Here is a 14,002-nt window from a genome sequence, read left to right as displayed (position 1 = left end):
GGGGCCAGCCACTGAGAGCTCCCAGGTATTGTTATGGGGAAGTGTGGGAGCAGTCAGTGTCATCCTCAGGATATCAGTGGCTTTGGAATGTCCCCTGCTCGGTGCTTCCCCAGCACATGTCTGGAGAGCAGGAGATCTACTCCAGACCAGAGCAGAAAGGGTTTTCCCATCCAGGGGGGTGAAGCAGAGTTTGCTCTGGACCTTGAGGAGGCTCTGGGATGGGGTTTCATAGAATCCCAGAATGATCTGGGTATGAAGGTCCTCAAAGCCCATCCAGTCCCACCCCCTGCCATGGGCAGAGACACCTTCCACTAGCCCAGGTTGCTCCAAACCCCATCCAACCTGGCCTGGAACACTCCCGGGGATAGAGCAGCCACAGCTCCTCTGGGCAACCTGTGCCAGTGCCTCAGCACCCTCACAGAGGGGAATTCCTTCCCAATATCTGATCTAATCCTGCCCTCTGTCAGTGGGAAGCCATTCCCTGTGTCCTGTCCCTCCAGACCCTTGTCCCAAGTCCCTCTGCAGCTCTCTTGGAGCCCCTTTAGGCACTAGAAGGGGCTCTGAGGTCTCCCTCGTGCCGTCTCTACTCCATGCTGAACACCCCCAGCTTTCCCAGCCTGGCTCCATGGCAGAGGTGCTTCAGCTCTTTGAGCACCTCCATGGCCTCTTCTGGACTCACTCCCAGCAGCTCTATCCACATCCTTCTGATGTTCTGGACCCCAGACAGGACCTGCATGGAGAGCAGCAGCTCCTTGTTGAGCTTACCTGCCTGTTCCAACCTCAGGGACATATCTCAGGGTGCAGCTGCTCCTCCCTCCCCTTCCCAAGCCCTGCTGGAGGATTTTGGCAGCAGACTGTGTTGCTGCTGCCAACCAGAGCTGCCTGTGCCAGGATAGCAGCTGGATTGAGGAGCCCTGCACCAGTCCTTCTCCATGCAGAGAGCTGGTGCCAGTGGTTCTGCTGGGCAGGGCTGGGACACTGGGAAGGGCTTTGCCCTGCACCCAGGGAGTGAGCAGGAGCCCTGAAAGCTGCCGGGGAGATGCTTTCCTCATGAATAATTGGTGTGTTATTAATATACATGTGGGTTTTTTTGAGGAAGTTTCTAACTCTCCCCTCAGGAGCCTTTGATGCTTTATTAATGATCTCAGTGCACACCAAGGCCCTGGTGCACCACAGCAGGAGCTGAGCCCCAGAGCAGCCCCAGTAGTTTGGGTCAGTGCCTTCCATGAGCCTATTTGCTGGTCCAGGTGACCAGGTGAGGGTAGATGGACTCAAGTAGCCCTAAAGAGATGTTCCATAACTGTGACAGGCTCTGAAGGCAGCAGCAAGTTGAACTTTGGGAGCTTGGCAGGTCTCACTGTCATGGTCTGGGAATGGTGGGAAAAAGCAGGAGTTCAAGATTTCAACTGGATTGGGATTAACAGGAACTTTCTCAGGTCTCCTTGTAATCCAAAAGAGGGTCCAAGAACTTGCATAAAGGATGAGATCAGAGGTTAGCTCCAGTCAGGGGTTGGACTTGATGGTCCTTGTAAGTCCCTTCCAATTCAGGATATTCCACGAGTCTATGATTTACTCTGATGCAAGGAGGCTGCTGGAGGAGTCCAGGGTTTTCCTGCTGCTTTTTCTTGCTGAAGTATTTGGGGACACAAGAGAGCAGTGAGGAAGCAGGAGAGGAAAGGAGCAGGGCTGGGAATACAGCCTGATTTCAGGGAGTAGTGTGCTGAGGTGCTGGAGTGGATGAGGACACACACCAACACACAAGGAGCCAAACTCCAGACTTCCACAAGTCTAATTACTGTTAATTAGCTACAATTAGTGCTAGTGACCTCTGTTCATAGCCAAGATGGCAACAGCAGGGACAAACATTCCTCATTCCCATGCAATAAATCAGGCTAAAGTTGTTCTGTTATTTAGCCTATCATTTAGCATTTCATTAAATAGATCTGTCCACATACATCATCGCTGCTGAGGGGGTGTCAATCCCCTTCAGGAGCAGGGATTCCTCCAATCAATCCCAGCAGTGCAGGAGAGGCTCCGGATCGCTGTGTGATGGGTTTGCATCTTCCCAAGCATTCATCAGGTGTTGATAACTCAGGGGTGGTTGAGCACCCAGTATTCAAGCAGAGGGTTATTCATAGTGGTAGTGCTGTTGGTCATAAAGATGTGGCATGGAGGGATGAGGTCTCCCTTGGGTGGATGAGGTTGGATTCCTGAGCTGGGGACAGTCTGCAAGGTCCCTGTTGGACACAGCACAGTGCTTCAGCCTCATCCCTGCTTTGCCACAGCAGCTTCTCTCATCTCTTCTCCCAAGGAACAAGCAACTGGATGAGAGGAAATAGCCTCATGTTGCACCAGGGGATGTTTAGGCTGGATATTAGGGAAAATTTCTTCATGGAAAGTGTTGTCCAGCCATGGCACAGCTGCCCAGGGCAGTGGTGGAGTCACCATCCCTGGAGAGATTTAACAGCTGTGTGGATATGGTGCTTGGGGACATGGTTAGTGGTGGCCTTGGTTGGACTTGCCGGTCTTAAAGGCCTTTTTTGGTTAGTGGTGGCCTTGGTTGGACTTGACGGTCTTAAAGGCCTTTTCCAACCTAAACAATTCCACGATTCTGTCTGCTAATGACAGCGGCAGTCCCGTGGCATGCTCAGAGAACTCTGCCTCTTGCTGCTCCAGGGCTTTCTGCTTGGGCTGCCTGGTCCAAGGGCTAACGGGATCAACCCCAGCTCACCCATGCAGCACCACACATTCAGTGCCCTCCCTCTCCCATGGCTCCATAAATAAATTCCCCTAGTCCATCCCAGCACACTGTATCAATCTTGTTTAATAGACTGGAAAGCTTATTGCGCGGCGGCAGGTCGCGAGGAGTGTCGAGGTGATGGATTGCGCCTTCCCAGAGTTGAGCGTCGCTGAGATAGAATGAAATATTTATGATTTATTCCAGCTAATAAACTGGAGTGAAGTGTGTGATGTATGTGAGCAGATGGGGGATCTATTGATGGAGTTTTCCTGGCGTGGGGGGAGGGAGAGGTTGATGTCCGTAACGGAGATGTATCGCTCACCCTCCTGTCCCTCGGCCACAGAGGGGACAGATTATCTAACTCCTATAAACTGCCTTTAGCACTTGCTTCATAATCATTTATCCACCCCACGTGGCTTTCCTCCACCACAGCAGCCTCTGGGAATGGGAAGAAATCATTTCTTTTAGTGTTGAGCTCAGGAGCTGCACAGGGAAATTGTGCCTGGGGGATGGGAAGAGAGGCAGAGTGACCACAAGAATGCCACTGCTGTCCCAAACTCAGCAGCTTCCCAGCCCGACTGTGTCCGTGTTATCTGCAGAAAATCATTTCTGTGGGTTTAGGAGAGTGGTGAGACACTGAACTTGCCTGGAAAGAGCAGGGAAACTTGAAACTGTGAAGAGAAGAATGAGCTTGTCTATTAGAGGCATGATGGCCACATGGCTACAGGAGGATTCCAAAGCCTGGGAAGGAGCATTTCCAGGGTCTGCTGCTGGACTTGATCTGCACAAACATGAAGCTGTGCTGAAAGGAGGAGGATGGAGGAGGACCTGCTTGCCAGCTGTGGCCCCACAGCTGCCTTTGGGTGGTCAGGGTGACCACCACAAGCCACAGCTGAGTCCCTGTGTGCCCCCATCCAGCTGTGTGTACTGGTGACATCTATCCCAGGCTGAGAGACTTACTCCTAATAATCCCTTTCCAGGTGAAAGGGGTTTGAGCCCCCAGATTTTGGCTTGCTCTCTGAAGCAGTGAGGATCATGATCAGGGCTCAGGCTCCTCACTGCCTGCCTGGGCAGTTAGACCTGTCCTGCCTGGAAAATAAATCATCATCTTAAACACCAAGGTGTGTCTTCCTAATAACCCCGTTCCAGGTGAAAGGGGTTTGAGCCCCCAGATTTTGGCTTGCTCTCTGAAGCAGTGAGGATCATGATCAGGGCTCAGGCTCCTCACTGCCTGCGTGGGCAGTTAGACCAGGCAGACTGCCTGGAAAATAAATCATCATCTTAAACACCAAGGTGTGTCTCTGCCAGAGGGTGAGCTCTGCCTCAGCCTGGGATGGACCAGGAGCATCAACAACCCATTTGAGGGAAGTGGGAGGCAGGTAGGAGTTAATCCCAGGGCAGAGCAGAGCTGCAGAGCCTCCTGCCCACTGCTCTGCGGTGGGAGCAGCGATTGAGGCCACTCCACATCCCACTGAGGCTGCTCCTTCGCATCCCACTGAGGCTGTTCACATCCCACCACTGTCCTGCCAGCTGTTCCCGTTTCTGCCTAATTACCCTCTGGAGCAGTGTGCTTGGAGATCCTCGGCTGAAAGGCACCGGAGTCACTGATTATGCTGACTGCCTCCCTGCAAGCTTCCTGGGGATTTTCCAGCTGGGAGTCTGCTGGACCCCCTACATGCTCTCCTTCACACACTGGCTTGGTGAGAGTGACAGCTCTCCAGGTACAGAGGAATGCAGGAGGGTGAGAACCTCACTGCAGCTTTTGTCTCTGGAAATGAGGGATCATCATGGCAGGGGAACACTTGACAGCAGGGAATTCCTCTTGGAGTTTGGGGGGGAAAAAAACCCTCAAAATGTCCCAAAAGAGCAGGTGTTGAGCCCGGGAGGAGCAGAGCAGTGGCAACAGTGTTGGAGCAGGGCCAGGAGCTCACTACAGCCACACACGGAGCTGGGGGCAGGGGCAGCCTGGGCTCTGGTTTAGGTGGGGAGCAGCACCCCACACCCCCTGAGATGGGCTGAGGGCACAGTCAGAGGACAGGGTCGTCAGCAAGTCTGTCACATCACATCTGCAAACAGCAAAAGCCCCTGGGAATTATGCTCCTGGGCCAAGCTCTGCTCACGGTGTTGGACTTACAGCTTCGTTTGCAAACCTTGGAGTGTGGATCCTCGGGTGTCCATGCTGTCCTGCCTCACACCTGCTTGGAAAATGCCTGCCACATCCTTCTGGGAGCTCTAAAGACAAAGGAATAGGTGTATCAGTATTGTGGAAGGGGAAACACGTCCCAGAAGGCAGCAGAGGCCGTGTGACAGTTTGCAAACCAGCGCAGAGCTGCATTGCTCTCGGGTCGGCTCAGCATGCCAGATCACGGCTCGCACCTCGCAGCCACACTGTCACTGCCACAAAGCTGGTGACGTGTGTTACCAAACAGTCTCCCAGACTTCTGAGTGACATCTGTCCCCAGGGAGCAGGGATGGTGTGCCTGGGGTGCACTCCTCCTTGGGGCAGCTCCTGGGTGCCAACCTGTCCTCAGTATCCGTGTGCAGGGCTGAGGGCTTGGATTAATGAATCCCTGTTGTGAGGGCAACACTATCGCTCTTTATTTAGTTTTTCCAGCAGATCCTAAGACATTCCTGGCTCTGCATCTAGCCCAGGCTGCAGTCACCATTCCTCATGATTTACCTGAAAAGTAATTTATTTCAAGCATACTTCAGCTATCTCACAGCTTCCCCAGTCACTCAGCATTTCATTTCTCCAGTCAAAGTGGTCTCTTGGTCAATAGTTGTTTCAGATGTTTGCTCAAGACACCTTTGATGTAGGAATTGTGTCATATTTGCCAGGAACAAGCTGCCCCGTGGGCGAGGGTGTTGGCACAGGGAGGGTTTGATCCTGTAGCTCTGCTCTCAGGAACAAAGAAGGTCTTGTTCCCCATGTCCTGGGGAGCAGCTCCAGCAGTGTGTTGGTGCCCATGAGGTCTCTCTGCTCTGTGAAGGAGGTGCTCAGACTACAGAGGGTCATGGCAGAGTCTCAAGGGCCCTTTTGTCTTGGCAAGGAGGATTTTGCAACTTGAAGAACCTCATTGCAGAAATCCATGCAGTTTGAGTTGGGAAATGTTGGTCTCCATTGCATGTCTCCTCCTGCATTTCCCTGTGAGGGTGGTGAGGGGTGGGAACAGGCTGCCCAGAGAAGATATGTCTGCCCCATCTCTGGAACTGTTCAAGACAGGCTTGGACAGGCCTTGGAGCAACCCAGGCTAGTGGAAGGTGTCCCTTCCCATGGCAGGGTGTGAAATGAGATGAGCTTTGTCCTTCAAACCCAAACCATTCTGGGATTCTCCAGTCCAGCACCATTGCCAGGAAACTATGCCAAGAAAACCCTTCCCTGTAAACAGGTCTTACCCAATAGGCTCATTCTTAAAACAAAGGTAGCCTGGAGAAGATCTATTATGCCTTTCACTCAGTGCCTGATGGTTCATGGCATGGCTTATGCCAGCCTGTGCTTTTATAGATCATAGATGTAGATATAGATTATAGATAAAACAGGCCAGGTTGGATGGGGCTTGGAGCAACCTGGGCTAGTGGAAGGTGTCCCTGTCCATGGCAGGAGGTGAAATGAGATGAGCTTTGTCCTTCCAACCCAACCCATTCCATGATTCCATGATTTTAGGTCTCTAAGTGCATATATAATTGCCTGAAGCTCCAGCAAAGGGCACCCCCCGCCCCGGCAGCAGAGGAGCTGTTCAGTATGCAGCACAGCAGAGCCTTTAACATTTCGCAGAACAGATGCCCACTGAGCATCTTGAAACACATCCAAAGGTAGCAGTGACGGCTGCTGTCAGGGAAACAGTAATCCCACGGCCTCAGCAGCCTCAGCTGCGCCACAGCTCCTGCACCGAGCCACGTGCCACGGGGGCTGTGCTGCTGGAGGCTTTGTGTGAGGGAAGGAGCTGGTTTGGAGGTGTCCTAGCACAGGCAGGGGTGCACATGGGGTGTCAGAGACTGTAATCTTCTCATCAGCCAAAATTTCTTTCCCTGCGCAGCTGCTGGTGAGGAGGGAAATGCTGGTTGTGGCTTCGTGCTGCAGGAAGCATCCAAGCACGGCTGTCCTGACCCATTGTGCTGCTGGGTGATGATCCCTGTGCTGGAGGGAGGAGGAAGGAAAGACTTTGGGAGTGAGGAGGGAGAGGGGGTGGAGTGTTATTTGGCTTCATCATCCCCTAGCTGATGTCTGACATCATTTCTCCTGAAAGCACAGTAGGACCAGGCAGCTCCAGAGGCAGGATTAGGATCACACAAGTGTTGAACCCTCTGTTGGATGAACTCCTTCCATGGCATCCCTTCTGTCTCTGCACCAATATGCAGATCCAACTGGAAAGGAGGGTGGGCAGAAATGAGTTTTGGATGGTGGTGTTATCTCATGGGGAAGAACTCTGTTCTCTGCTCAGAATCCCCCTATCACCTCTGTACCCACACCAGCAAAGCACCCAGACCCTGCTGGGTGAGGGCACCATGGTCTGCATCCTCCTGGATGCAGGAAAATCTGGAGCAGCTGGGATGGATGGAGCACACCAGCAGCAGCAAGGCCACCTGCAGGAGCTGGATAGGCTCATAGGGCACAGGGACCCACCTCAGGACCCCATGGAAGATGGACACAACCCTTGCCACGGGTGCTCAGGGCAGTGCCAGGTTTGGAAGTGACACTCAGCACTGTGGGGGAGAGGCATTAAACAAAGACCCAGCATGAGTTTAACTGGTCTCCCTGGCCTGGGAATTCCCTGGAAAGCAGGGAGCACTGGCTGTGCCACCACACACACTGTCTGATGCACTGGGCTGGTAGCAGGTGGCCAGGGCAGAGGGTAATGTGGCTGTTCCCTGGGGTGTGCTCCGGCCTGTCAGCGTGGGCAGTGACAGCCAGACCCCACACTGGGCTTAGAGCAGAGAGAAGACAGGAAGAAAGGGATGGAGGGGAATCACAGGGCTTGTCCCAGAAGCTCACAATAGTCACAGTAATAATGTGGTTTACCCCCCACCATGCTGTGCTGCCAACAGGTTGGAGGGATCCATATGGGAAGCAGTGCTGGTGTTTGTGGGGAGCACAGGGATGGAAGGGGGATCAGTGAAGAGGCATCTCCCCTCCCTCTTCATGCCCAGTCTGAAATGAACCCTCCTCCTCCTCTCCCTGACCGTGTGGGGAACATCTGGGAGGGGTCAGCCCGGGAGGTGTGTGTGTGTCTCCTCCAAAAAGGCCACTGCAGTTGGTGGTGACACTGCTCAGTGTGGGGCACAGCTCCACAGGCAGATGTGAGCAGAGACTGTCTGTGATCTGTCTGGAGCTGGGATGACAGTGATGGCCATGCAGGGATGATGGTGAAGGCCACATAGGGATGATGCTCATGGCTACACAGGGATGGTGGTGGTGACTACAGGGATACTGACACCCTCAGCCAGCCTGGCTCCAGCTGCCACCCAGCTGGGATCCCTAGTGACCCTGCTACAGCACTGGGCTCCTGCATTGCCTTGGCATAGCTGGCACAGCTGGCAGGGCTGAGATGGGTGCTCCACATGGCCCTGGGAGCTCAGGCTGCTGCCAGCTCAGGTGTTTCATTGTGGTACAGACATGTCCTGACATCCCAGTGCCAGCAGCAAAGCACAGACATCCCTAGCTGGGAATGGGATCTGAGGCCAGGCAAGGTCTGTGCATAAGGAGGTGGGAGTAGGGCAGACACAAAGCCCTGGTGATGGGCTCTGCCCTGGCAGTTTGCTTTGCAGTCTCCAGAGGAAGCAGCATGGCTGACACCTCCCTGCAGGCTTAAGGACGCCAAGAATTCTGTTCTTGCTCACTGAAAGGAGAGATAAGGGATGTGAGTTGTCCAGGCAGGCACAGAGAGCCCTTCAGCTTTCACATCAGGAGACCTTGGAGCAGAGAAATCTCCTGCTCCCACCCAGGTCTGTCTCACTGACCCAACCATCCCTTGGACCTGTCCCAGGGATCACTCACCCCATCAGAGCACAGGAAAATGCAAATGTGGCTGTTTCCCTGCATTTACATCCCAGAGAGCAGCATGGAAACTGTGTGTCACTGAGCCAGGGCTGAATTCCCTCTCCTCTCCCTGTCTTCTCTGTGTGCATAAGCAGCTCCTGATCTCCGTGCTGGAAGCTCATGGCTCTCTGCTCTCCAGTGCCACCGTTTAATTAATGTTCCCTCTCCCTTTCTCTGTCAGTCACACATGCCACAGTGATCCTGGTGCAGAAGGTAGTTCATCACAGCAGTCAGGAGCTCCTTTCCACCCTGAGCAGCCAAACACCCCGAGAGCTCCAGTTTCTAACTCTCCCCCAACTTCAGAATATTCCAGACAGCCTTCACCATCCACAGAGTGCCAAGGGGCAGGCAAATACAGGAGCAATTAATCATTCCCTGGCTGAGCTGAGCTGCTCAGGATTTTGGCACATGCCAGCTGAGCAGGGACACAGCTCTTTTGGTGAACAGCCTGGATTTCAGGACTGATTCTGATGTTTCATTGCTCTGTCACCATGTTTGCAGCACCATGTGCAACCTCCATGGTGTGCAAGAGGCAAGCTGGGAATGGGGTGTGGAAAGCTGTGTTGCTGGTGGGATGTCCTACATTACCTGGGCTTGGGAAGTGTGCTGGGAATGCTGCAAAGTGGCATTTTAGGAGGGCAAAAGGAGCACAGGGAAGAAAGGGAACAAGGCAGAGATGGGGTTGAGTGATGTGAACAGTGGAGTGCCATGTGAAGACCCTGGAAGAGAAGGGACCTCATCCCTGAGGGAGTAGACTGGGGTCCACATGGTTCTTGGAAGTGGGGAGGCTCTTCCTGGGCCATCCAACAAAGTCCCCAAGCCTGAACACATCTCAGAGCCCTCTGAGTGCTCTCACCAGCTCCTTGCACAGCTCTTCCTAAACCAGAGGTTTATCAGGGCCTCCTGGCTCAGCCAGCTCCCAACCACAGGAATGCTGAGGTTCAGCACCCCATCCTGTCCTCCTTCCCTGCATTTTGACCCATGCTTGAGGGGGGGTACAGCATGCACAGCTCCTGCAGCCCCAACAGTGCTGGAAGCTGCTTTTCCCACTCCCAATCTTCGCTTTCCAGTGGCAGTGAGAGGAGGCGTGAGTGCAGTCACGGTGGGGAGCAGGCTGGGTGTGTGGACACAGTGACAGTGTGCATCATTAGGGACAGGATGGAGCCTGATGTGCAGAGGAGAGCTGAGGGCCCCCCTGGAGCTGCCATCAAGGCTCTGAAATGGAAATGGAGGTCCCCAGGCCCCCCCTGGTTGGTGAAGGCTCTATTAGCAGGATGTGAGTAATCATCATAAGCAGCTATCAAAGTGCACCAGCTTGTTCAGCATTGAGCCAGGCTGTGCTGACATGACCTCCCTCCTCAATCTTCCCAGCCTCAGCACGAGTGGCTAATTACAGAATCACACCTGCCACACACCACCTTCCCCTGCAGGAAGGGCCCAACGTGTTGCTCAGGACAGGCTCAGCTTCCCAATGCTATTCTCCACCCTTTTTTCATGGAGACACAGAGTGGTTTAAGTTGGAACCTTAAAATTCTTCTGTTTCCATCCCTTGTCATGGTCAGGGACACCTCCCACTAGCCCAGGTTGCTCCAAGCCCCATCCAACCTGGCCTTGAACACTTCCAGGGATGAGGCAGCCTCAGATTCTCTGGGCAACCTGTGGCACTGCCTCAGCACCCTCACAGGAAGGAATTCCTTCCCAATATCCCATCTAACCTGCTCTCTGGCAGTGAGAAGCTATTTTTCCTTGCAGCATCACCCATGTTCCACATTCACCTGCTGGGAAAGGCAGAGGGGATCAAGGAAATGGACTCTGATGGAGCTGCTTGCTTTCCAGGAGACACAGCAGCGTATCAGGACGGAGTGTACTGGATCAAGGGTCGCACCTCGGTGGACATCATCAAAAACGGGGGGTTCAAAATCAGCGCCCTGGAGGTGGAGAGGCACCTGCTCGGGCACCCACACATCACAGGTACCTGCTCTGCCCCGGGCTGTGTTGAGAAGGACAGCCTGCCTGCAGTGACAGCCCTGGCTCAGCCAGGGAGGACGTGAGGGTTCATGCCTGGAGCTCCCTCCCAGCCCTCCCACCAGCGAGGCTGGTCTGAGCCAACAGCAGGCTGTGTTTATATCCCACTGTTCCTTCTCTCCCAGGGCTGAAGCCCATGGCCAGGTGCTGAGTCAGCAGCAGCTCCCATCTGATTTTGGAAATAAGACTGTAATTAAATCTGTCCTGCCCTTGTGCATGACCCTGTATGAGGGGACAGAAGTGGTGCCCCCAGCTGCATACCGCTCTGTGCATCATCTTCCTCCCTGTGGACTCTAAATTGCTCAAACCATGGGCCTTCCTGCCTTTTCTGTGGTAAAGAGGTCTGGTCTTGTGTCAGCACAGAAACCCAGTGTTTTCCTGTACTGACATCCCATGGCATTTTCCTCCCCACACACCTCTGCTGCTGACACCTGAACCTCTCTTCTACCCACCTTCACCCCAGAAGCTGCTCAGGTTCCTCAATCCAACTCTGCTTTCTCCTCAGACGTGGCTGTGATTGGGCCCCCAGACATGGTATGGGGGCAGAGGGTCAGTGCTGTTGTGCAGCTGCGCAAGGGTGAGATGCTCTCAGTGAAGGACCTGAAGGACTGGGCCAGGTAAGATACCACAGGGAGCTGCGTGGGGAAGACAGGCTCAGAGTGCAGCATCCTCATCAGAAAATGCCACAGAATCAGAAAACAGTTTGGATTGAAAGGACCTTAAAGGCCATCCCATCCCCTGCCATGGGCAGGGACATCTTCTACCAGCCCAGGTTGCTCCAAGCCCCATCCAACCTGACCTGGAACACTGCCAGGGTTGAGGCAGCCACAGCTTCTCTGGGCAACCTGTGCCAGTGCCTCAGCACCCTCACAGGAGAAATTTCTTCCCAAAATCCCATCTATCCCTGCCCTCTGACAGTGTAGAGCCATTTCCCCTTACCCTGTCACTCCAGGCCCTTGTAACTAGTCTCTCTCCAGCTTTCCTGTAGCTTCTTCAGGCATTGGAAAGCCACAATTAAGTCACCCTGAAGCTTCCTTTCTCTCAACGTTTCCTAATAGAAGAGGTGCTCACCATGCTGCATGTTGGCTATTCATCCCTTAAACTCCTGTCAGGGACACTGATGACCCACCCCAGCAGGTCCCTTCACCCCCTGCTGTAGCCTTACAGATCACCCAGGAGTTGCTCGTGGGGGTCCCTGGCACAGGGCAGGGGCTGCTCTCAGCCCCGCTGTGTACTCCCTTGCCTGCCCCCTCCCAGAGCATCCCTGCACGTCTCTTCCCATCACTGTCCCCAGCTCTGAGACAGAAATGTTGCTCTTGTGCCCTTGACACCAAACCCCAGAGGGTCTGGCTGCCCACCCGGGCTGTGCTCCCTGCCCGGCGCTGGCTCCGGGCACCGCTCCTGCCTCTCCCTCTCGCCCTGTCTCTCCCCTTTAGTTTTCATGTCACTTACGTTGGCTTGGCCCCTTTTCTCGCACTCCCTGGCAGGAGACACATGTCCCTCTTCAGAGTGATTCATTTCGCGGCTCTCGCCTCCGATCGTGCTTCCCGGCGACAGGCGCCATCCCGAGTTAGCGGATCCATATGGCAGGGGCGCTGGTGGCTGCGGGGGGAGGAGACCAGCAGAGGGTTGAAGGGCTCAGCAGACTTGGCATCTCGCATTAGAGTCAGTGCCAGGACGCTGCCGGGGCCGGGCACGGCCCCAGGTTGGTGACACACGGCAGCAGAAGGCAGGAGAGACTCCCCTCTGTGCTTTGCAAAGGGCACAGGGATGATGCTCAGTGCTCAAACCTCTTCCCACATCAAGACCCACCCTGTGGGCTTTGTGGCTGTGATCACTGACAAGTCACCTGCACACTCCTGGGGAAATGACCCACCCGCAGTCTTGGTTCTCAGGGACTGGCACCAGTAACACATGGGGTCCAGCATCCATCACACTGCTGTGCATTGCCCCTGTCTCTAGCAGTGAGGATCACCAAGTCCAACTCACGTTGAAGGGTCTCCGTGCCTCCTTCTGAGAGGTGGGTGGGTGTTTTGGGGTGCTGCATGGCAGGGCTGATAGCACATGTGCTCCCAAAGGGCAGGGGAGTGGGCAGCCAAGGGTGACACTCATAAATGAGCTGGAGGTGTCAAGCAGAGCCAGGTACTGATCACAGGGTCCATCTCCAGCCCAAAACACAGCAAGTGTTTTGGGCTGGAGCCCACACAGCAAGTGTGGCCCAGAGTGCCACCAAGGAGCAGAGGCAGGAGCAAAACAGAGCTAGAGGTGAGTTGTGGTGTGGGGACGGAGCCCTCCCAGGAGACAGGGACAGGGCTGGAGGTGAGCCCTGCATGCCAGAGGGGTCCCCAGGGATGAGTTGTGCCTTGCAGAGACAGGCCAGGAGCAGGCAGCCCACCCCTAGGCTCCAGAGGGACTGTGAGCCCAGGACTGAGCTTAAATGGTTATGGGTGAGGGTCCCAGCTGGGGCTGATCAGGGCCATTAGGGTGCTCCAGGGACAGCTCAGCTCATGCTGGTCCTGGTCAGATCTAACTGATTGAACATCTGTGTTCCAGGGAGACCATGGCTCCATACACCATCCCAACGGAGCTGATCGTGGTGGAGGAGATCCCACGCAACCAGATGGGCAAAGTGAACAAGAAGGAGCTTCTGCAGCGCTTCTACCCAGCCTAGTGCCCAGCCCCAGGCCAGGGCTGGGTCCCCAGGGCTGCTTGGTGCTCTGCCATGTCTGTTCTGCCACTGACAAGGTGCTGCAAGATAAGCAGTGTCAGTCTGGGCTCGCTGCAGTCTGAGCCATGAATAAAGTCCAATAAAAGTAGGATTTATCCCACCTGGCCTGTTTGGCTGAGCTGAGCCAAACTGCAGGGATAGAGTTTCCTTGTGTGGGAGCTCTTTGCAGGAGTCACAGAATCACAGAATGGTTTGGGTTGGAGGGACCTGAAAGTTCATCTCATTCCAACCCCTGCCACAGGCAGGGACACCTTCCGCTAGCCCAGGTTGCTCCAAGCCCCATCCAGCCTGGCCTGGAACACTCCCAGCGGCAGTGACAGCTTCTCTGGGCAACCTGTGCCAGTGCCTCACCACCCTCACAGTGAGGAGTTTCCCAGCAGAAGTGAAGAATAAATACCAAATCACACATAAATGCTGACTGTATTAGCCAGTGCATCTCCCATCAGGAGGTGCTCCTGGTGCACCTGATGGG

General features: G+C 54.6%; 1 protein-coding gene across 1 annotated transcript in view; it reads left to right on the top strand.

Moving 5' to 3' along the window:
- The window catches only part of ACSF3 (acyl-CoA synthetase family member 3), a gene marked incomplete at its 5' end in the record, with an annotated part of 57,779 nt that extends 44,306 nt beyond the window's left edge, over positions 1-13,473 (top strand). Inside the window, 3 exons of the mRNA XM_009082854.1 lie at positions 10,614-10,748; positions 11,308-11,419; positions 13,356-13,473. Of these exons, the coding sequence (XP_009081102.1) occupies positions 10,614-10,748; positions 11,308-11,419; positions 13,356-13,473 (365 nt within the window). The remainder of the gene's footprint in view (positions 1-10,613; positions 10,749-11,307; positions 11,420-13,355) is intronic.
- Positions 13,474-14,002: the final 529 nt, after the last annotated feature.

The sequence above is a fragment of the Acanthisitta chloris genome, unplaced genomic scaffold (genome assembly GCF_000695815.1).
Source record: "Acanthisitta chloris isolate BGI_N310 unplaced genomic scaffold, ASM69581v1 scaffold2919, whole genome shotgun sequence".
Classification (NCBI taxonomy): domain Eukaryota; kingdom Metazoa; phylum Chordata; class Aves; order Passeriformes; family Acanthisittidae; genus Acanthisitta; species Acanthisitta chloris.
Note: the sequence above shows the minus strand (reverse complement) of the source record. Positions and strands in the feature narration are given on the sequence as shown.